The sequence below is a fragment of the Amblyomma mixtum genome, chromosome 8 (genome assembly GCF_055824585.1).
Source record: "Amblyomma mixtum isolate Tamu chromosome 8, ASM5582458v1, whole genome shotgun sequence".
In the NCBI taxonomy this organism is placed as follows: Eukaryota; Metazoa; Arthropoda; class Arachnida; order Ixodida; family Ixodidae; genus Amblyomma; species Amblyomma mixtum.
The window spans coordinates 49,599,568-49,624,115 of NC_143019.1; the positions used below are offsets into that span (position 1 = coordinate 49,599,568).

Below are 24,548 nucleotides of genomic sequence, written 5' to 3' on the forward strand. Positions count from 1 at the left end.
TCTGCTCTGCCTTCATATTGGCACAGTGAGCGTGGCTTTGCTATTTTGTCCCCATCCCCCCCCGGTGTGTTGATTGACGTGGCTTTGTTTGTTTGCTCTGCAGGTGCCGTGTGAGCATGGCCGCGTCTCCAGTGTCGGTGTCTGCCGACAAATTTGGAGGGTGCGACGTCGCTGCTCACGACCGGAGGCTCCCCACCCAGCATTGACCCGTCCATATGGCCCGCCGCTACTTAGACTGAACAGACCTGTGTACCTGACTTTACCTGGGTATGTGCAGGGCGTGGGCAGCTGAGCGCTTCGTTACGCTGCAGAGTGTCAGGCAGCACGTAGCTGTAGATCCCTGTCTGGTAAAAGTGAATTACTAGCGCTGTTTCTCGAGGGGAATCCACTATAGTACTCGCTGTTTTATGGTCCTTACGAAGGAATATTTAATGGTTAATGCATTTTTAATCTATGAGTACTTTAAGAACTCGTACAGCTCCTCACATGCATAGGCTATAACAGAGGTAATTTTAATCTCTATCTTTAAAAGCACTGTGTTACAGTGTTCTGTGCTTTCAACGATCTTAACTTGCAGTTTGCAAATTTTCGTTAGGCTTGTTTTGGACATTAAGCTCGAGTAAAGATTTGAACTAGATTGCAGCGCCACTTTTTCATCATATTGGTAGAGGTTTTTTTTTTTCTGTGACATGAGCGTTGTTCTTATTCTGCAGAGGGAATTTATTAAACAAACAATAAGCCAGCTTCACTCCCAGCCCAGGCAGAGTGTTGATAGTTTCAGTATTTGTTTATAAAAGAGCTGAGATCCAGTGCTGTGAGGGCCCTGGGCAAGTGGGGCAGCCCTCCTTGCCCACTAAGGATCATTACTGTATGGTCCTCATGCTTAGCGTGATAATTGAACACTTCTACTTTTATTTGTTTCTTTTTTGCCAAATGTCTCATCACTGTGTCAAAAATTTTACTCAATGGTGTGTTATGTTTTTATTTTGAGGGTATTTTTATTTGCAGCTGATGTATCTCTCTTTTTTACTGTTCAGAATGTTTCTTGGAGCATTCTTTGTGGAAAACATACCGGCAAATTATTTTGCTCTTAACTGTTAATAATGCAATTATACGTCTTCTCTGGATGCTTGTGTTGTCTTTATTACTCTAGGCGAGAGATTTCTTGTATTTAATTAAATTGAGTGCGTGGCATATCGGTGCTGAAGAAGAGCGAGCCCTAACCTGTGCGTCAAGTGCCTCGACAACATTGTCACCTGGCCCATTGTCGTGCAGGCATCGTCCCTTGCTGTCCTCGACCCGTTCGAGGAGACGCACTAGCAACGGGAACAGCCACAACAACAACGCCTCCTGCATCTGGCCTTGTCACGGCAGCCGCTTTGACAGGCAACCAGCATCGTCGCCGCTCTCGGGAAGTACAAGACTGCGGGGAAGGCGTAGCCAAAGCCGCAATGCAAGCCATACCGCGAGACGAGAGCGTCGAGACAGGACTCCAACAGAAACCAGTGCCAAAGAAAACTACCAGACACACGAGGGCATCGAGTTAGGGACCGGACTGCGGAAAACCACACCCAGGACCACGGACACACAAGAGAGACTTTCGAAGCTTCAGGGTATGCACAGTGTTATTGGTGCACATGTACAGTCGCGAGCAAAAAATATTAGCACAGAGCATTGGCGATCAGAACTGTGATATCTCACCACGCGGCGCTGCGGTTCGCAGACCTGCCTATCGGGCCGTTTCCATGTTTGCAGCTTGGGGGTATGGCAGGAAGTAAGCTTTATCAAGCGTGGTGCACCGCCCGAGCATTGAAGTGCCGACCCTACGTGACCGTGCATGCGGAATTTATTTTGGCTCGGTTATCATGAGCAAAGATGACTTTTTTTCATTACTGTTTTTTTTTTATGTCCGCGATGGCTTGTCAAAAGGAACTCGAGGGAACAATAGATGATAGCGCTGCTTTTAGCCAGTAATTTTGCTGGTCCATGGCAGTCCAGTGAACCCCCCTAATACTGTAGAATGGGAACGGCCCGGCACTCTCGTTATCAGCCTCTTTGCCACCCGCAGCGCCACACATTGCCATTTCGACACTCCGGTGTTCCGTCATGTGTGCTAATCTTTTTTACTCGCGACTGTACTTTTATAATGCATTGAGTGGAAATCCTTTTGGCCAATGCTGCCTTGTTGAAAGTTTATTATGCAGTTTATATTTTTCTCCAGTCCAAGTCAGTTTGTGTTCAGCCAGCTTATGTTTCTACAATGAACAGTGCACTAATTAGTGAAGTGAAAGATTGTATGGTATGTCCAGTTTAGGTGCCTGCAGTCGCATATCAGCATTACATAATGTAACTTGATGCATTACTTGATATGTGTTCACATGCAGGATAACTGTCTACAGTGTTAGTTGTTCCTCTTAGTGGTATCCTCGAACGGTGGTTTGCAGTGCAGTATAGTTTAGCAGCTTCAGTGCATGAAGCCTCACATATTACTCAAATACCGCTCATTGTTGGCGTGAAAAACTTACTACTGTTAAGGAGTGTTTTACTAATAAGAGAGGCTTAGTACAGAACCATGCTTTGATATTCCTGGCATAAAAGTATTAAAAAAAAAAGTGAAACATAGACCTGGACAAAACAGGCGCATTTTATTGACCTTATTTTCAGAGGCGAGATCATGACACACTTCACTTTATTATATTAACTTTGCTTGTTGTCCTCGTTTCATGTTATATGTTTTGACTTCTTCTTTCAATTTGGTTATTTGTTTTGCTATCTTGCCTTTTGTTTTGACATCTCATCTGCCAACGTACGAAATTTCCTTTTACGGCGATAGCCGTTATTTGCGAGGAAACCCTGCGGATGTGCATGTTGCCAGGTTGGTAGTGAGAAGGTGGGCAGGGGGCCTGAAGAAGAAAAACAAACATAAAATAAAAACTTAAGTAGCAGAAGCTGCTATGGAGGTGATGAGGTGGGTGGCCAGGTAAAATGGCTGCATCATTTCGGGGCCCTCGAGGCTTTAAGAGGGTGAGGCACACTGACTGAAAAGAAAAGGAGTAAATATTGCCGCTATGAAAACGAGGACAGCCACGAAGAGGGGAGAAGGGTGCGTGCAGTGTGCTTGTCTGTATTGGCCTTCACCAGCCTTGACCTGAAAATTTTGATGTTAACCTTTGTTGTGACAACAATGCATGGGATTGACTTTAGGGCAGAGCAGTTTGGACTGCGCCTGTGTAAAGCTGCCACAAAACCAACTACGGGCAATCGTACAGTTTTGGATTGGGCGTTCATAGAGTTGAGTGGCTAAATTTAGTGACACATTTCAGTTATCATAGTCATATTATGTGTGTCTTGGGGTAATAAATTTCGTATAGTGTGGGAGGTAGTGTTCTGGCATTGTGGCTGTGTATAATCTGTGTGCAATCAGCTCTCTCCTTTGCAGGGTATGACAAAGACTAGGGCATTTTTTTTTTTTTTTTTTCATTATCAGGGTATTCTAAGGACCAGGGAATTTTTGTTCTTTTCACTCTCATTGCCTTAGCTATACTCCTTTTTCTGTTCTGTCAGCGCCTAATGCGTCGCATCTTTTTTTGCACTGACCTTATCAGTGCTGATTGTTGTTAGAGTGATGACGTTGAGACTGGTTTTTCAGAGTCAGTTTGAAATGGTGGATGTAAATAGCTGGTCATATAATCAAGTGCCAGCGAATGGTACAGCGCCTAGCCCTATCGCAGGATAAGCTTACTTTCATGTGTGTAATTGACGGTTTTCGATTTGCTTTGTGCTGCAGGGCAGTCACCACTGAGCAGCGAAAGCATGGAGAACATTTCGCCGAGCAGCTTGTCACAACGAAATGGACTGGAGCCCCGGAAGGACGACTTCTGGGAGGCCCTCAGCTCCAACTACTACTACCTCATGAATGATGAACTCATTGCCACCTGCAGGGTGAGGCCCCTTCACATTAGTCACATGCGCGTCAGTTTCCACAGGAGAACATGTCTGTGGAAGCCTCATACAGCAGGAGCAGCTGCATAGGAGTGAGCAGAGCTAGGAAGGGAGCTACTCAAATCAGCCTCCACAGATCTGGTTGACATCAGATAAATAGTGCAGCACCTTTCTCGCTCATCCCCTACCTCCAAGGGTTGAACGTACCCGCTGCGGTGGCTGAGTGGTTACGGCGCTTGGCTGCTGGCCCGAAAGACGCGGGTTCGATCCCGGCTGCGGCGGCTGAATTTCTTTGGAGGAGAAATTCTAGAGGCCCGTGTGCTGTGTGATGTCAGTGCACGTTAAAGAACCCCAGGTGGTCGAAATTTCCGGAGCCCTCCACTACGGCGTCCCTCATAGCCTTAGTCGCTTTGGGACGTTAAACCCCATAAACCAACCAACCAGCCAACGTATCAGCCGTATTCTCGCTCTACATTAATATCTGGCTACGTATGGAATTCAGGGTGTAACACTTACTCTAGACACTGTGTACGACCTGATCCATAGGATGGCAGTGGAGACCATTATTATTTTTTTTTAAGGCAACTACTCAAAGGAGATAGTTCGGTTTGGTTTTAGGGGGATTTATGCGTCCCAAAGTGACTCGGGCTATGAAGGACGCTGTAGTGGAGGGCTCTGGATAATTTCGAGCACTTGGGGTTCGTCAACGTGAACGGACATTGCACAATACACGGGTCTCGAGCATTTCGCCTCTGTCGAAACACGGCCACCATGGATGGGATCAAACCCACGTCTTTTGGGTCAGCAGCTAAACTCTATAACCACTGAGCCACCGCAGCGGCCAAAGGAGATGGCTAGCGTTAATATTTGCTTTGTACTGATGGCAAACAGCAGTGAATCCTTTGTCTAGTTGGTCAGTATTTGTCTGCATTGCCTGGATGCCACTGTGGCAATAATATGTAGAATGCCGCAGCATGTGTAAAGGCAAGTAGGCTGTCAGGCTGACATGAAAGGAACAGCTGCGTGGCTCACAGGAGTGTTCGCACAAGGCAGGTGCTGGTGTCCAATCAGTTGGCATTCTTTTGAAACATTATGTGCTGAACTGCACCTTTGTTGTTGTTGTTACGCATTAAAGTGCTCTTTATCACTGCCTTGGGACTGCTGTGCTGGAGCAGCGTTTTTGTTGTTTTGAGTGATGCCTTATGCGGGATGGTAGTTTACAGGTGAATCTTGTCGGTTGGTTCAATGGCTGGCAGTATTATATGTTCTAGTGAAAAACAACATCTCTTGGTTATGTAGTAGAGATGCAGGTGAAGTTCATATCTATTTCTACTCAGCAAACACATGTGAAAGAGCACAAAAAACAGTCACTACAAGTGCTGAGTAACTTCCAAAATATATGTATATATAGAAAGCTTATGAAGGTGGGACACATCTGATTATGTTAAAACAACATGCATAAAGACCACACGAAGGCTACGTAACACTATGGTGGCAGAAGCAGCAGCTGGGCTTAAAGGCTGGGTTCTCAATCTTTTTAGCCTCAAGAATCCTCAAGTTCTTTCGAAAGGGCTGAGGAACCCCACGTGTCTTGGCTTCCATCCCCTCGTGCCCCACAGGCATGTAGAAAGAAGCATGCAGATTGATGCTATGTCAAGAAATGCCCAATTTTAGATAATTACTCAGTGTGCAGTGAAAGAGTTTGTTAGTCCCAAAACTAAGTGTGTAAAGGGTAGTTTGAGGCATCCATCCTGCGGTTCCACGGAGCGGCAAATCCCCCTAAACACCACCTAGCGAGTGGAGGCTTCACACATATGCCTCTGCCGCCAGACAGTTTTTGCCTTCATAGCCCGCCTATTGCTGTGCCATTAAAAAGAAAACCAAGGCATTCCAGGTACCATACCCATACTGTGTTCACCCCCTTTTGCATTAAATACGTATTAATTTTAAGATAGAAAGACAACACAGTTGTGCAAGATCAGGCAGCAGAGACGTATTGCTCAAGTGTTCACAATGTTTCGTTGAGGTAGCAGCTGTTGTAGTACATTTCAGAACTTGTCGGTTGTTCTACCCTTGTGAGATGCACATTTTGCTCTTGTAAATGCGAAAGCACTCACACGCTCTTTAACACCAACTAAGAGTCTTTTCACCGTATGTTCACCCTTCACCATACACACGACCTTGTGCCATTGCCTAGCAACCCGAGTTACTACCCAGGCTTACCCGAGTTTGGGGTAAGTTTGGAGAAGCGTCACGCCAATTGTGTGAGAGTTTCCTCGGGAAGAGCAGCATGAGTCGCACAATCCCTACCGACGGCTGTGATAGAAACAGCGACCTGCCATTGCTGTGGTGCATCGCTTGACCGCTGCACCACTGTGCTGGTAGTGGTATGAGGACTCACCACCATCTATGAATGTTATGTAGAGAATGACCAATTCTGCATATACGGGCATTAACTGACTAAAGGTATCACTTCATACCTTTAAGGTGGAGCTTAATTGTGCCCTCCAATTGAAGAATGAACAGCTGCTTTCGCACATCTACTCGGTTCAGCTACCTTAAACCCGTACCAATTTTTCTCTGTGTGCATATCCTGAAGAAGAGTCACTGAGTGTAAACGAACACTTGCTATAACCTTCTTTTCTCGTTCTCTCCATCAGGAGGCAAGCGGAGAGCTGGACATGGATGAAGAGGCACGAGTGTCGCCCCCGCGCGAGACCCTTTCGTTTGCCGAGTTCGTGCGCCAGTTCAACTTCATGCATGACTGGCTGCACCAGCTGCAGTCCTCCCTGCTGGACTCGGCTGACGAGCACAAGGCCAAGGTGGCAGAGGTGAGGCCCAGTTCAGTGACATATGGTGGCCAGTCACTTCACCGGGTGTTGCATATGAGCTGAATTGTTTGTTAGTCAAACAGGTTGCTTTGATAGAAACTCATAAGGCACATCATGCAGAGGACCTCAACTGAAATGAGGAGCACTTCTCAGTGAAGCTCAAAAACTTGTGTGTCATCAGTGTTTGTCAGTCCTGTTGTGGTCACTGTGCAAGGTAGTGAACATTGGAGCTGAGCCACTGGCCTGTAGGTTATTGTATTAGCGATTTTCATGAAATTGATGCCACCCTGTGGTGGTGCCGTGAACTAGTCTTAAGAAGAATTGGGAGCGGATGGAAGCATTTGTTTGCTACTTTTCGATTGTTTCGTTGGTGCATTCTGGCATTGTTGTCATGGTTTTCGTATATAAATATTGGCGATTTTCGCGACTTGTAGACGCCACACGCTGTGGCCGCGCTGCGATCTCATGTATGGAGTACTCGCCCAGCAGATCTGCGTTGCATGCTGCTGCTGTTGCGCACAGCTAGCACTTTCGGATGTCTTCCCCAGATTGTCGTGGCAAAACGAAAGCTTGGCAACAATGTTCCCTACGTTTTTGTTCATCAACGAGATGGAGAAGCCGAGGGGTATCTTCCTATTGCTGAACCACTGCTAACAGCTCGAAGAGAAGGCAGCTTCCGGTCCAGAAATTGTGGATTGACAAGCCAATCGCAGCGTCGATAATCATGTGTTTGCGGCACATTCAGGGCGGCAACCTCTTTCAGGCAACGACTCAGTGCCATTATAGCTTCCTTTGGTTTTAATTGAATGAATGGGGGAGATAATTGCGGTTGGCCATTGTAATTGCTCTGCTCTCACAATGCAATCGTAATGCTTGAAAAATTTTACTTCTTCGTAACCCTAGCTGCAATTAAAGCGCCAGCTTTACATTTTCTTCCTCTCTGCATTTCATATTTTTGCATTTGTATCTGTTCATTCTAGTCATTCGGGTTGCAGCGTCTGCAAAATAGTTTTGTACAGAAAAAAATTAATTTTAAAAGTAAACCTCTGCACTAAGATAAAAAAAAAGCTAGCAAAGTTCGAAGGCAGCAACTTAATCAATGGGCTTCTAAGATGCAGCTCGATAACGAAATCCATGGTTTACCACAAGTGTAGGATGATGGTGAATTCAGAAAAAAAAAATGATTAGATCTAAGCTTACCAGCCTTGCGCTTTACTACGCGAAAGCTGATTGGTATTAGCGGCCGAGAGGTCTAGAGAGGCACGTCCATTTTTATGCTTCACAGGCGTGCCCGATTAGGCGTCTCATAGGCACACTTTGGCGTCGATATGTTCGCTTGCATACTTGACCTTCATCTCCTTGCGGTCTTCTGTTGGATCGTGTTCCCGGCACACTTCACAGACTCCAGGGCTTGCTTGCACGCATCAAATAGCCTTGTGCCTAGTTGTTGTCTTAGTCACAGTCTAAAGCCATCTAAACCCTCCATTGGTTTTGAGGAAAGGACAGGTGCATAGCTGGCCCACTGGATCAGCGGGTACCTCAGGTGTGCTTTGAGGTGCATGACACCGGTGTGCATCTACTTTATCACAACGGGTAATGGCTACCATTGTAACCCCTAAATTTCTTCTACTAAATGGCTTGTACAAGCTATTACAGCTTTCGCTGTGAAGAGAAAAAACAGATGCGTAGTAGGCAGACTGGTTTCTCAATACATTCACGCTGAGTCGGCAGCCAGAAAGACAGGAGTAATTCACGCGGTTAAATCAATCCTTTGTAGGTGCTGATACGTATGGTGCGCATTCCCACAACACTTTTAGGCCATTCGGTGGCCATTTATCCACTGTGAGAGCCACGGCAGTGCACCAAGGTGCTGGCAGCCATCTAAAACCAGATGGCTTGGCGGTGTGCTATGGTGGCTTGCACTGTAAAGTGTCTGTATCGGTAAGAGCTATGTGCTTCAACAAAAGGATAGTGGCAGAGACACTAGACGATGCAGTATGGGGCCAGATGGTTATGAGCTGCTGAGTGCAAAGCATCTTGTGTCTTGCACCTGCAGTTCCATGCTGGCAGGCTTGCACTTGCCAGCATTGCAGGTATAGTCAGCGCCATTGATTGGGGCGTCCTCATTTATTTCGGAACATGCTGCTTCATTCTTGACTTGTACGCAGCTGTAATGACTTCTGATTGTGCTGTCAATTAAAGGGAGTATTGCTCTATTTGGTCATTCGTCCACCGTCCAAAGCTCTCGTTTGTGAAACCAGAGATGACTCGTGTTCATTAAGTTGAAGACAGTGCAATGAGCTAAAGAAGACGGTTGGTGTAACATTAAGAGACAGGAAGGGAGCAGTCTGTGTCGTAGAAGAAACACCCCGCGGTGGCTCAGTGGCTATGGTGCTCGGCTGCTGTCCCAAAAGACGCGGGTTCGATCCCGGCCGCGGCGGTTGAATTTCTTTGGAGGAGAAATTCGAGGCCCGTCTACTGTGCGATGTCAGTGCACGTTAAAGAACCCCAGGTGGTCGAAATTTCCGGAGCCCTTCACTACGGCGTCTCTCACAGCCTTAGTCGCTTTGGGACGTTAAACCCCATAAACCAACCAACCAGTTAATGACATCCCAGTTGAAATCAAGAAGAAATGGGCATGGGCAGGGTATGTATGTGAAGAGAAGATAACCAATGGTCCATCAGGGTAACAGAATGTATTTCGAGAGATAACAAGCACCAGATGGCAGAGGGTCAGATGGATGGATGGCTAATAGTGATGAGCTATCTATGACGTCATCTTAATCATAATGATTTAGTCATATTAGGCAAGCTAGCCTCCATTATCTTAAGCTGGTTGAAGCAGGCAGCTTCTGTCACAACAAATTGTACATGAAACTTACTTATCTGTGGTAGTGGTAAAGTGCAGACGTATGACAGCTCTGGAAACATTGAGAAGGAAACATTGAAATAGGAAGTGAAGAGGAGGAAATTCTTATTTGGTTTGTGGGGTCTTAGTGTGCAAAAAGGACTTGGGCTATGAGAGATGCCGTAGTGGAGAGCTCCACATAGCTTCTACCTCCTAGGGTGGATGGCATTGAGTAATTCCTCCCTTATTACAAATCTACTTCTCCTTGGGAGGTTCCCTAAACATTTGACCTCCTGTGGTTCAACATGCCTTGGCAATGCACAGTACATGGGCCTCGAGCCACAGTGGCATCGAACCTGCGTCTTTCGGGTCAGCAGCCGAGCACCACAACCACTGCGCCACTGCAGGGGCCACTAAGTTCTTCTGTTATATAAACAGACCAGTGTCCTTAACATTGCTGCCGCCTTGACTAATTGTTCGTCTCTATAGCTAGTGTGAGGTAGCTAGTTGTGGCCTCTTTGCATTGCTGTGGTAGCGTGGAAAATACCGCAACAGGAATGGGCCCTCTTTTGGTGAGAACACGGTGCTCCTGTTGGTGCGCAGTTGGTGGGTGGCGAGTTGCGGCGGCGTCAGCCATCGCTGTCACTCTTCTTGGAGGAGGCCGAAGGGCTAGCGGCACTGCACCCGTCGCTCAAGGAGGAAGTGGGCCGACGAGTCAACCTGCTCAGCAACAAGCGTGAGGCAGTCCAGCGGGCCTTGGACCCCGACCGAGCTGCTGCCTTGGCCCCCGCAGTCGGAGAAGCTTTTCAAGGCAAGTCATTTCCTCTTGCAGCCATTTCCTGTAGCAAGTTGTACAGCCATAGCAGTAGCACATGCCTTAGGTCCTGAATTTCATTCAGTTCACTGCAGTACATTTATTCCTCCCATCGTAGAAGTGAAGACAGTCAGAAAAATGATCCACGTTTTACTTGATGCCCGATTCCTGCTGTGTTGGCTCCTTGGTGACCAATATAGTGAGGTCGCAGAGACCTCATGTTTTCGTAGCACTGGCTGTATGAGAGACTGCCAGCTTCACGATGTTTGGCTCCTGCACAGGCTCACCTGAGCACTGCAGAGCAGTGTTAGATGTACCTTTGAGCGGATGTATTGAACTCGGGTATACCTAATTATTGTTTGCGTCGAACAGTCAGAGCATCATCTTGAAAATCCCACCCAAAAGTATAGCACTATTTTTCGCGTCTGTCGAACTCGTGTTCAGCGTTGCATTCGATGTATCGAATGGGATGGACTGGCTGTTAATATCACCGTGCCCAACACGATGGCGAACTCCAAATTTGACTCAGGTCATTTCCAAAAATTTGATCTGCTCCTTCTCTGAAAAAGCAGTTACAGCTTTGAGATTTGTCCCATCTCATTGCTATGATGTTGCTTGTGGCTGTGCCTGTGCACAGCCAAGGGCGTCCGCAGAATTTTTTGCAGGGGGGGGCCCCATTGGTTGTTGGCGCCGGGGGGGGGGGGGGGGGGGGGGGGCATGTTCGTAGCAAAAAGGCACTATTTGCGGTATGAATTTATTTATTTATATATAAATAAAAAATAAGTGAAATACACACATGAAATAAAAATTACAAACAGCAAATTAAAGTGTGGCTAGGAGAGATACATTGCAGTTTATCAACGAAGAAACAATTAAAATTAATAAAATCCAAAAATATACTGTCACTTCGTGGAGAAGAGTGCTCAGTATTGCTGCATACGGGTTCTCGACTCACCCGGATTGATGACCAGCACACAGCACAATATGGTCACAAACACGCAACTACAGTCACTCAGTCAGTCTTCCTTGAACAGCAACTGTAGACTCCACGGATTTTTCTGGGCGAATTGCATGATTACACGGGTGATAAATTCATTTCTGTGCTTCATTACACGCTCTCGGTGCACACTCGTCACACACATTGATTGGAAAAACGGTCGAACGCGTACGTTGAAAACAAAAGATGTCTATACATACAACGAAAACTTATTTACAAGATAAATGCACGTTCGCAGCTTCATACACCTCGCTCCATCTTGCTCGCGCATCCGCACAGTCGAGCAACCGCACGCACACTGCTCGCCGCTCGTAGTTTTCTCGTCCACTGTCTTGGTTGTTCTCAGCTTCGTTGACAAACGGCCACTAAAAACACCGAAGCACAAATACAGAGGCGCGCACACGTGCAAGGGCTTACTTCCGTGCGACTTCCAAGGGGAAGGGACACTCGCCACTCCGGTAGGAAAATTTGTTTTGTGTGTTTATATGGGGTTCAGAGCCCCAAAACGACTCAGGTTATGAGGAACGGAGTAGTACAGAGCTCCGGATAATGTCGACCACCTGGGTCTCTTTACCGGGCACTGACCTCGCACAGTACACGGGCGCTGTTGTGATTTGAGGCCCAGCCAGAGGTGACAGGCGAGCCAGGCAGGCGCCATCGGGCTGCGTTGACCAAAGGCGCTGGTTTTCGGAGAAGACGCAAGGGACGCTGGTGTGGGGGCGCCTCTGGAGACTGCGTCGCCGTGAACAAAAGATGCTAATCTCCTTTGCCGAAGATTCTGATAGCGGCGCTTCTACCGCACTGCGCTCTCCCGTGGATCGGAGGCACAGCGAGCGGCGGCGGCGCCAACTGATCGCCCGCTTGCCCATGAGCAGCCCGACAAAGCGGGGGTGGACACGGCTGATTTGTCTTTCCCTCCTGAAGAATTCATCGGTGGCCGGCATAACGAAGGCGAAAACAAGATGCACTGTGCACTGTCTGCCTCCGTGTCGCTATCTGTCTAGAGATCAAAGAAACAGGCACCCATTTCAAGACGGCTTGAAACACATGCTCGCCGGTGCCGCTGTATGTCTGCAACAGGTCGGCCTTCAACAGAGCTAACGATGGCGTGGTTTGAAAACGGCATAAAGACGCGTGCCCGGACGCGGCATTTCGCAGATGTGACCCAAAGCGTGGAAGCGGGGCTGCTTTTACTCTTTTGGCTGAGCCCACCACGGCCCCTGGCGTGCGGCCATCACTCACGGTTCGAGGGAGTGATTTTCCAGGGGGGTGCAGCCGCCCCCCCTTGCCCCCCCCTCCGAACGCCCATGTGCACAGCGTCCTTTGCCCAGGTCACCAGCTGAAGTTGGAGATTCAGCTCAGTGCTGGACAAAGCAGCCTCCCACTGCTGCGGACTGTTTAGGTGCCAAGAGGCAGGGGGCAAGTGTGCTGGGCAGAATAGGATATGAACGTAGTCGGCTCATGGGCTGTCACAGAAGCAGCAGGCCAGCGAGTACGCTCCGGGGTGGAGGAGGGCAATGCGTGCGGGGGTGAGAAAAGTGTGGGCCTGAAGGTGGCGCCACAAGTGTTGGTGGTGCTGGGAAAGGGATTTGTGAGGAGGGGGGAAAGTGAGTCGAGAGGGGCGGTAGTGTTTAATAGTATTGTGGTATGTGAAGAGTGCACGGCACGTACCCATTCCTGGCGGGGGCGGGCTTGCTGGTCGGTTGAATCATGATATAATTAGCCGCCTCATTGCCAGGATGGGCCGCGTGAGCAGGCACCCAAATCATTTGGATGGGGCGAGAGGGGATGGTGTCTGAACGTAAGATGCCGATGGGAGGGGGTGCCACCCGACCAACCGTGTAGTTCTAGACCGCAGGTTTGGAGTCACTGAAAATGTATTTCGCAGAGGTCTGTGGGATGGCAAGGGCAATAGCTGCTTTCTCGGCATCTTCAGAGGTCGAAGTGTAGACTGAGGCAGTAAGAATGGGTTGGAGAGAGTTGTCAGTGACTGCAGGAATGTGAGATGGGTAGTGGCTGTACGAGGCGGCATCCACATAAGCAGCGGCAGGTTTCTGTCCGTACTCACGCCAGAGCGTGAAGGCTCGCGCTGCTCTGTGGGAGGGGTGGTGTTCAGGATGCATATTCTTAGGGAGGGGATGAACGGTTAAGAGGGCGAAGACGTGGGAAGGGATGGGCACTGAGGTGGGAAGGGGGATAAGAGGGGAGGGGTGGAGAGAAGTATGCGACCCGGGCGGGTGCGGGAGAGACGGAGGAGCTGGGCCGTACGATGGGCCTCCTTTAGCTCCATAAGGGAGTTGGGGTGCCCATGGATAAAAGCTGAGTCGTCGAGGTTAGATGTGGGAAGGGATAGGGCCGTCTTATACGCCTGCCGAATGAAGCGGTTGACTTTGTACTCCTCAGAGCGAGAAAGGAAGATAATAGATGAAGTGGCTTAGAACAAAGGCCTGGACCAAGCGGCAGAGGTCGAGTTCGCACAAGCCGTGTTCACGGTTGGCAATGCGGAGTATGAGGCGGATGGTCTTGTGTACAGTGTTTGTGAGTCGAGTGATGATGGTGGTGTGCTTGCCATTAGACTGAAGAAATAGTCCTAGGATGCGGAGGGTAGAGACAAGAGGAATGGGTGTGCCATTCAGGTAGACGGTGAGAGGAGAAGGCAGCATGGGGACCACCCCCCAAGGCAGAGGGAGCAAAAGCTCCGATTTGGACGGAGCTCAACCCCCGATAGCCCGGGCGTGAGTCACCACCGCGTCCAGGCCCGCCTGGAGAGTGGTCTCCATATCGCCAAGATTGCTGGTGGTCACCCAGAGGGTGATGTCATCGGTGTAGAAAGCATCAGTGCGAGCATGCGAGGTTGCTTTCGTCATTTAGACCTCGCGCACTGAATGACGAAAGCCGCCTCGCATGCGGGAGGTGTGGGGTTCGATCCCCAGTGCCCCCGGGTGCCCACCGGTTATAGAATGGGTGTACACTTAATCTTCCCCTCGCCTGGTGCTCGGCTTATTCACGGTGAAATGCTTGGCAAATGGGTCTTTGAACCCACCTAGAGTAGAAGAGAATACCTTGTGCCATGGTGCTGTTTGGCCGCAGGTGCCCTTGCTTCATAAAAATTCACTATCATCATCAAGACTGACGAAAGGTGTCACTGGTGATGTGGTGGGAGTCATGACACTCGCCTGTTATTCTGTGGCGCTGGACCTGGTGAGATGGTGGAACTGTGGAGACTGTGGCTGCTACTTAGCAGCACTAGGCAGTGGAAGTCTGCTGCTGTGCTGGCTCTGACGGTTGGTTCCCAGGGCTGACACGAGTCAGCCAAGAACCGAGCAGAGAACAGACACCGCGTACCACAAATACACTCCTTTACTTCTGCATGTTTTCTACGTCTACCGCTGCTGCAGTAGCTCAGTGGATATGGTGCTCAGCTGCTGACCTGAAAAACAGAAGTTTGATTCCGGCTACTGGTGGCCTCATTTCGATGGAGGCGAAATGTTTTAGGCCCGTGTACTTTGCTATGTCAGTGCTCGTTAAAGAACTCCAGGTTTATTGAAATCGTCCAGAGCTCTCCACTACGGCGTCCCTCGTAGCCCGAGTTGCTTTGGGATGTTAATCCCCCCCTAAAATCAGAACGAAATCAAATTTTGTACCTCTTCTCCACTTCTACTTACTCTTCTTCCCGTCCACACTAGAGCCCTACCTACATCGTCACACTGACTATCACAAGTACTGTGCAAATTGCACGAAGTTGAAGGTTGAACATGTAGGTTCAAATAGTTCACAGTTTGTGGAGTGCACTTCTGCTTTACGGCAGCAAGAAACTGTTTTCTCAAATCTTAGGGCACAAAATGTGGCGGAAAGAGTTCGCTCTCTTAAAGTAAAAAGTTACACATCTGTCCCATCCCATAACTGTTGTTGTTTTGGAGGCCATGATAAATGAAAAGTATTGTTGTATTGATTTTCCTTTTGCTCAGTTTCTTTTGTACCTGAGGTGGCTAAAAAGGTAGTGCGATGAGTATCATCCCTCTCAAGCAGGCTTGTGCTAGTACTATTCGATAATTTCAAATATTTGATCGGATAATAAGGTGTTCGATATTCAATTCGATTGAAATGTCTTGGTGTTCAGAATCTTGGAGAATTCATCTCAAGTTAATGTTTTCGGAATGCTTGTTTCATATGGTTCTATTTCCACGCACTTCCTGTGGATGGCATTGAGGCATGCGCACAGCTAAAAGCAAGCAGCTGTGCAACGATGCAGTCACAGTAGGCTAGAGGTGTTCGAATATTCAGTCGAATAGTAAGTATTAGATATGCTTTGAATGTTGGTATTTGAAACGTTGAAGCATTCATCTCGAGTGAATAACGTTTCTGAAACTCTTGGCCGCATGAAATTCTCTAATAAAGTGCGACGGCGCGAGCAAGAACAGGAGCTAGCTTGGGACACATGGAGACGGGTGCTCCTTTCCTAGGCCCGACGCACTGCGACACTGGGCTTGCAGTGCGTACCGCCATAGTTCATCTAGAGAGGCTAGCGACCACCTCAGCCATTCAGGAGACAGCATTAAACCGTGCTTCATTGTCTGCTTGTTGTCTGCTTGCGGCATATGCAGCTATGGTTGGAAAGGGGCATAAATAGATGCTGCCTGCGTACCAAACACTGAAGGGACTAAACGGAAGCATTTTACAGCACGTTATGCTGTTTGCCACATCCGCACTTTTAGTTCAGCCTATGCAAGCAGAGATGCAGCAATAACTTCAGCCTGAAGACAACATCTGGTTTTTAGAATAGAAGCCACTTTTGTCAACAAACCAGTGTGAGCACTACTCTTTGGGCAATACAGTTTGGTCCTAGGAGTGGCATTATCATCACTCGAAATAATCGCTCGTGGATTTTGCTGTAGGTGAGATGAGGCAAAACGAGAGCTTGATGCCCTGTTTATGAGCAATGAACGTACTCCTGAAAAGCCCAGTAGCAACAATGAATTCACTCCGAAGCAAGGGACCTGATTCAAAGTGCGACGCCATGTTGGAAAGGATATTTCAGCGGGCTCGAGTTGTGCTTGCTAAACTCGCGTAATGGGGCACGCGATTTGAGCCTACGTTAAAGCTCGATTTAAAATGCCGTTTGACGCATGCTCAGTTTAAAGCATGCTATCCCATGTGCCCATTTTAGTCGACGACCGATTTTTCGGACTCTCTAGGGACCGCGAAAACGACCGAAAAATCGGGCAGTCCGGAATATCAAATTTCACCGGAAAAATCGCGAACTTATTTCCACTATGCCGGAGAAAGCGGCCAATTGTATTGCACACATTCTAAAGCTCCTCATGACTATATTTCGCCGCGCGAAATACCGTATAAACGCGTATAAGGGCCGCACTTTTTTTTTTCTAGATTCGAGGGCCAATTTTCGGGGTGCTGCCCATACACGCGATATGCGAAAAAAAATTTTTTTTTGAGTAAAAACACACCAACCAGGGAATTAGCGACATTTATTCTACGTTCAATCGTCACTCGCGAAGTATTTAGACTCCTGAGCTGGTGCTGCGCTCTGGTGCACGATCATGCCAAAAGAAGCCGCGCAGCATGTCCGCTGTCAACGCGTAGCCGTTGTTCCGAAATTCCATCACATAGAGGAGCAGCTCTTCTTCCAGTTCAGGAAACTCGCACGGCTTGACTCGGAAAGCGCGCTTTTTGCAGCTTGTGTTTCTCTTTTGGTTGCACCATCATCGGACGCACTTCTCGGCCACGCCGAATTTCCCGCCCGCCGCACGCTTACCGACCGCGTTCGAGAGCTAACTCCCAGCCGTGTAGCTTAAGGTGCTTGCCCATCGCGCTAAAACTGTGAAGCTCGGCGGCAGCACGCGAAAGCCACTATCACGGCGAACGCGCTAACACGCATGCTAACACGCCACGAAAGGCTGGAGCTGGCGATACTGATGCCGATGTTAACAGCTGAAAATCGTGACAGAGAAAAATGTTGATGATAATGATCACGGCGCCATCCATAGACTGCACTTGGAAGCTCCGGTGCGCGCGCGTGGCCTCCGCGAACGGCACAGCGCCGGAGCAGATCGCGGCCGCGATAAGATCCGGCGGCGCGCCCGAAGTGCGCTTCGATCGCGGAGGCCACGGCGTGCGCGTAGCCTCCGCGATCAAGTGCTCCGCGATCGTATTCGCGTTCCGTGTTCGGGACTAAAGACTCGGCACAGATGAGTTCAGTGAACTCAGACTACGGTTCAAGTTCGTGCGGCGGAAGACATTCAAGGACAGTACGAATTCGAAAACACGCGAGCGCAATGTGCCGACTCGCGCAGAATTTCACCGTCGCAAGAGGCTCCCTTTAAGCTTGAATTTCGTTTTGTTTGATCAAGTTTTCGATATCTCCTGCAGTCTGAATTAATGAGGTTCCACTGTACACATTATATGGCGGCTTGGGTACTGGCGGCGAGTGCGAACGAGGTCCGAAAAATCGAGTGGTCAGTTGCGGTGCGTCCGAAATTTCAAGCGCTCTTACACATTGGCTCTATGGGCCATGTCGCGGTGCCGCGAAAAAGTCCGAATAATCAAGCATGTCCGAAAAATCAGGCGTCCGAATTTTCGGTCGTCGACTGTACTAGCACTGTATTCCGCAGCATCAGAGCATCGCCACTGCACTTATCACAGCTTTGATGGTGGTGCAAGGAGCTACTGAGTAGCAGATGTTCATGGAGTCACTGCTGAAAAGCAGCAGCTGCACGACACAATCATAAAAAGCATCAGGCAGAGGTCCCGCAAATGGGTCTCACATCACACAAATACTACGGCGCTGCATGTAGGACAACTTCCCCAATTTCCGATGGCCATTTTTACAGAAAGTTGACACAGCATGAGTGAGTTTGATGAAGCTGTAGTGCACTCTGTTTTTTTCATGTAGTGACCTTGTGTGTTAGAAACCGTTCTCTGTGTGCCAGAAATATTTGATTCACTTTGAAATTATCCAAAGAAAATTGCTGTTCACTTTGAACCAAAAAACCACTACTCGCACACCCTGTAATAGACCCATTTCACCAGTAGTTGCATTGAACCATCGCTGCCGCGATTCAGTCTGGGAGTTGTGGTACTCCAGCCAGTGGCCACTTCGCTGTGATGCATGAGGAACGTGCCAGAGTCTTCTTTGCGTCGGTGCACTGTGTTTTTGTGCATGTATGCTGGTTTTGTGGGACAGGTAGGTTTGCCTAAGGGGTATCATCGTGAGAAACTGCAGACACAAACTCGGCACCTTTACAGTGACGTTGAACAAGAGGAGCACAGTGGCACACTGATGGTAATTGACAGGAGGTCTCTGAAGAGCTGTGTTTGGAAAACAGACCATCTGGTACTCTTCCAGAACAATGCTGATGAATTTATGAATCTGGCAAATTTGAACAGTTTCATGCTAGATAATGGCTCCCTTATTACTTCCTTATTACAAATCTACTCCACCTTGGGGGTTCCCCTAAACATTTGACCAAAATGGCGCAGTTCGTAAACACAAAGGAAAGAAGCAAGCGGTACAAGCTCTGACTTCAACTGAACTCTATTAGGGGTAAAGCAGAACTGCCTTTTTTTTTTTCCCCGCTTATCCTTCTGCAAGTTGATGCTTGTCCCGTTTACCTCTTCCCTTCCTGCTCCCTTACTGCACTTTTTTCTGTCATGAACACCGACAAGCATGAGGCAGCAGCTAAGCTGAAACCAACCCTCATAGCTGTAGCATTTCTTGTGAAGTTATGAAGCATCGCATCACAGCCAAGGGCTTCACCAGAGCCACTACATGCAAACACAAATTCCCTTGACACCTTCTCAGCTTCTTTTGTATGGAAAATACCTCTTCAAAAGAAAATTTCCGACTCTTTGTCCGAACAGGATAGGTAGCTGCTATGCATTTGGCTCGGCATCTGTGTAACTCAGTCAAGCTGTTTGGGGTGCACTTTGTACTGTGGAGATTTTTGTGAGCACTGATGCCCTGCACTCATAGGTGAGATCAGTGTGCTGGCTCTGACCAAACATGTGACATCGAGGAGCAACAACACATGCAGGACGAAGGAATACACGAGCAGGCGAATAGTCGTTCTGCGGCTTTCCATACTAGTTACCTCCCTCGATAATAATGCAGGCAGAGATATAAGCAGGCAGCAGGCGGGTGACAGGTGCACAGTGGAAGCGACAGATTTGAGCAATTCTTGGACAGCAGTTTCCTTTGGTTCTCATTGTGCATCCGCATGCCAACCATCCACTCACCTGCCATTTCGCTGTTTCTCGGCACTCGATGCCCGCACACTAGGGCTTCCTGCCAGATAGTTCTGATGTGCCGACATCACCCACACAGTATCACTGTCACCGCGAGGGACAAGAGGAATGCCGATTGCAAGTCATGTGGACGGATGGAAAATTTTACGGAAAATTGGGTAAAAAAAAATTGGATGGATGGATTGGAAAAAATGTGGAAAAAATTGGAATGGGATTCAGTATTGTTTTTCTTATAGTTTTTCGCTGTGGAGGGGGGGTCCTTAAATCTGCCCCTGTCAGGAGCAGATCAGTGCACTTCGCCGTGGCATACTTCAGCTACTGGTTTTAAACACAGATGGTAGCAAGTGGTTGCACACTAATCTTGTTTACTTTGCTGACATTGAGACACCTCTTGCATAGTTTGACTGAGTGTCACAATCTTGTTACTACTGCTGTAATGAAACTCGAGCACATGTACTCAGTTGTCATTCACTGAACTATACATATCCACTGTAGTTTATGATGCATAGACGAGCTCTGTGTACACATACTCAAATATGCATACAGTGGCATTGGAGCAGAGCACACACACTGTCTCACTTGTGTGCACAGGCTTCACTAAAAATGATTGAAATGCAAAAAAACAAAAAAAAACAGGATGACAGACGAAAAACAAACAAGGACGAGTGCTGCAATAATTTTCTATTGCAACACACCAACACGCTCAGTTTTCCTCATAACTCTTTATGTGGAGAAAATTAAATTTAAAAAATCTGCATGTGTGTTGTTGTAACTGTTCAGTGTGAGGTCCTGAATCTTGGTGCAACAATGAGGTATGTATTTTTCCATGAATGACCATCTCCGTCTGTTTCCTTAATATTTATAGTCCTGACATTTGATTCCCTTTGTGTGCCTCATTATATTCTTCGCCGTCGCGGTGGCTCAGTGGTCAGGGCGCTCGGCTGCTGACCCGAAAGACGCAGGTTCGATCCCGGCCGCGGCGGCTGAATTTCGATGGATGCAAAATTCTAGAGGCCCGTGTGCTGTGCGATGTTAGTGCACGTTAAAGAACCCCAGGTGGTCGAAGTTTCCGGAGCCCTTCACTGCGGCGTCTCTCATAGCCTTAGTCGCTTTGGGACGTTAAACCCCACAAAGCAAACCAGTCATTATAGGCTTAATTTCTGACACTTGGGTCTGACTTTTCTCTGACTGGCCTTCGTCTCATGTCTTCGTGCTGCTGTGTTGTGTCTTTGCATGTTCGCTGCGAGCAGAAGTGGCTCAGGAGATGCGCTGCTTGAGACGTTGCCTCAAGGAGCTGGAGGCACGACTGCCCTCCCAGATGGCGATGTCTTCGTCGTGGACGCAGGCCGAGATCCAGGAGAAGCTGCACGCCCAGCAGGTCAGCCCGACTCCACAGCTTTTTTTTGCTCCTCTTCCTTTTCAGAATTGTTCGAGGGGATTCCAGCTACCTTCCTTCGGCTGCAGCATGCATGTGGCTCTTCATCACAAGCATGCAGGGAGGTTCATCCATAAGTGAATGACTAGGTTGAACAGTTTAGTCTCTGCGCTATGTGAAAATAAATGCTCGACCCTCAGAGCATTATGCAGCGCGTTGGTGCTCTATGCAGCGCGTCGGTGCTCTATGCAGCACGTCGTACCACAACGCCACATGCGCAGCTTGAAGACACTGACAGTCATATGCAAGATGACCACTGCGGTTGGCTTGTGTTAAGCAGGACATGCAGCTTTCTGGCACGAGCCTCAAAGTGTGCATTGTAGTCTCTTTATGCTTAGTGTGAACCTAAAATGTATTGAAGACAGTGCGATGCTTACAAATTTAAAACAGATTTGAGTGTTAACAGAACTGCTACAGCCGAAGCAGGTTTTTTTCACCTGTATTCCAGAGTATAGACATAGTTACAGTGGTAAATTTTCAGCTTCTTCTTTTTTCAAACTATCAGAAACGCTTGCATAGCACAATTACCTAGCGCTAATGTGGCTGACATGCTTACTAAAGGACTGTGCTCATAGATTTCTCTAGACTGAGCCTTGGCCCTCTGCTATGCATGGCTAATTGGCCACCAACTGCCTGAAGGCTACGATATTTTTGCGTAAATAGTTATAAAAGAGTTATATGCACCTGTTAGTATCTAGCTGTTTGGGGGATATACAGCTTATAAAAAGTTGCTGCTAAATGATACCCTCATCGAACAGCAGTATTCCTCAGGTCAACAACACATCACTAGTTAGATGGAAAAACACTACACCGCTTCTTAGGTATCATGTTGCAGTTATTTCTATATTTCCTTCCTTTCATAAAATATACTGCGGCATCCGTGGGCCTTTTTTTCCCATCAATGGGCACATTCTCGCTAGCATAGAATTTTACTCTGGTGTGCCGAGAAATGTGTCACTTGTATTGTCAAAACCGCGTGGAAGACACCTTTCAGAATGGACAATATTTATTAACGCAAGAGCATTAAGGCTCTCATTCTGCAGAAAATCTAGCATCGTCATCTGCATGGTCATCAATGAGCTGGGTTAGGGTGGCCACTTTGGTGGCAGTTAAATTAATGATTGGTCACGAGAAAATGCCCGGGAACAGAAACCTGGGTCGCACAAGCCTCACCGATGGCAGCACCTGCCGTCCCAGGCTAGTGGCGCATCACTTAACCGCAGCACTTCAGCGCCAGAAGTGGTATGAGGACTCCCATGGATATATATGAACATAGAGAGTGACCAATTTCGCATATATGGGTAGAGCGGAGCTTAAGTGTCTGCTACAATTTTATCTTCATTGCTATGCTGAACCTTATTACTACGAGCTTGTTGAAAATCTGCACTCGGCTTTCTGGCAGTCATGAGCATTTAATGCTATGCATTATTGCTTTGTTTACATAATTGTTATGAATCGTCTTCATTTCGCATGCCATCACCGCGCTATGCAGCGGGTTCAGACTGAACATGGCCGTCGCGGTTACGTTATTGCCTGGCAAGAATGAGGATTGAGCGGTAGCGGCTTTCAACGTCACGCCCGTGTCCCATTGCTCTGTAAAGCGTGCTTTGCCACAGAATGAGGCATGCTGCGGGGAAGCCGGCCGTTTTCCTTCAGTGTTCAGCAAGCGTTTTGCTCTTCACGTGTGCTCTGCTAGCATTGTTGCGCCACATTCCAACATCGTCGCGACATCGTAGAAACGTAACAGTATATTATGATATTGCCCGCTGCAGTTCATTCCGGTACACTTTGTAGATGGCGCCACCATCCGCAACGGCCTCCGCATTGTATAGCCTCCGAGACTTGTGTATTTGGTATTTCGGAGGCCCTGCTCCTGATTGAATGCGTTCCTCGTTTGTCCGCCAGATGGCGCGTCGTGTATCGCCGCTTTCTGTAACGGTACTCGCACCTTCGGGAACGACTTCGTTTCTTGAAGAGTACCAACGCGAACGTCCGTAAAAGAAACGAGGAAACGCTCGAAGGCGAACAGATTTCCGAGCTTTACCCCGAAATTTTCGTTTTTCCGGAAGTTCCCTCTTAGACGTCGCGCGCGACATTTTGCGGCGGTTTCCATAACAACGAGATTGCGGTTAATTGCGCGGACCAATGCGGAAAGGATGTGGAGATTGAACGGTAGACGGGGCGGAGTAGCAGGAGGGGGGGGGGGGGGGGGGGGGGGGGGGTGCGCAGGTGGAGCGCGGCTCCCGGCGTGCGCGACCCTCTTGCTGCTTTTGTCACACCGCCGTTGTTTCTGTTTGTGGAGCGGCCATAGCGCTGTCCGGCGGCCTGTCGCTTGCGCGCGTGTCCGCCGTCTATTAGCTGGAAAGGGCTGCTTTCCTGCCGCCGTTTTCTTTCTCTTCTTTTTTTTTTTTGCTGTTGTTTGTTGCTTAGTTTCGCTTTCCCGCCGAGCATACAGCGAAGAGAGAGGGGTATCAGCTGGGACTTTATGCGGAAGTTCGAGAGGGTGGAGAGGAAGGGTTATGTAGGTAGCTCTATACGGAGCCGGGGTGTTGACAGGAAATCCCGACGCGAACCGGCTTTTGACATATACTCTGTCCGGCCAGTGGTCAGCCGACCGTTATAGCGAGCGCACTGTGTCCCGGACGCGTCGCTTCGCGGTGCCGTTGGTCTTGTTTTTGCGACGCGACGTCGCCGCGTGACGGGCAACTTTGGTATCTGTGCATCTCATTAACCGCGGAAATTTGTGGATAGACCGGCGCGACCTGTGCACTGGTTTTGAAACCGTTAGCTTAGTAACCGTCGAACTGGTTGAAGCTCCCTTTCCAGGACACCTTTCTTTAGGGGACGCCGTCGGTAAGGTGAGTTGGAAATTTGTTCTTCGAATAGCGTGTCGCTAAGCGGCGAGCTCTGCTCGATTTTTTTTTCTTTCTTTAATGTGGTACTTTGTACAAATGTGCGGCATGGAATGGGGTCGTATAAAACGTGTCGCGTTTCATTTATCACGGTGACAGGTATTCCAGTTACTTCCGTGCGGGATCCGCGCCACACGCGAAACCCCTGTTCGTTTGACATTTTGCGGAAACCGAACGTTTGTACGACAACATGGAGTCGTCACGGAAGCAAAACATATCAGCGGCACCAAAATGATGCACCACAGCTGTCGCGGTCATGTTCGTTTCGCTTTCGCCGAATGCCCGGTTGTTTCCTCGATTAACCTGTATTTTGTGCGCGTGCGTCTGTTGGGAAACGTGCGATGAATCCATTATAAGCACAGTTAGCAGATCGCCATGTGTACAGCTGGTTGCAGCATTTTTTTTTTATTTACGCATAGCCTTTTTTTTTTTGTCTGTGATCGTACCGTTTTCAGTTTCGTGTCATGCTAGCTAGCGCGTTATTACTACATCCGTGCTTCCCCAGCC

The 24,548-nt window shown here is 48.4% G+C and overlaps 1 protein-coding gene across 1 annotated transcript in view; it reads left to right on the top strand.

Moving 5' to 3' along the window:
* Nucleotides 1–24,548, top strand: part of klar (klarsicht) — a 324,252-nt gene that overhangs the window by 58,611 nt on the left and 241,093 nt on the right. Inside the window, exons 2-7 of the mRNA XM_089557260.1 lie at nt 104–267; nt 1,276–1,613; nt 3,788–3,942; nt 6,603–6,773; nt 10,225–10,432; nt 20,945–21,072. Coding sequence (XP_089413386.1) covers nt 104–267; nt 1,276–1,613; nt 3,788–3,942; nt 6,603–6,773; nt 10,225–10,432; nt 20,945–21,072 — 1,164 coding nt within the window. The remainder of the gene's footprint in view (nt 1–103; nt 268–1,275; nt 1,614–3,787; nt 3,943–6,602; nt 6,774–10,224; nt 10,433–20,944; nt 21,073–24,548) is intronic.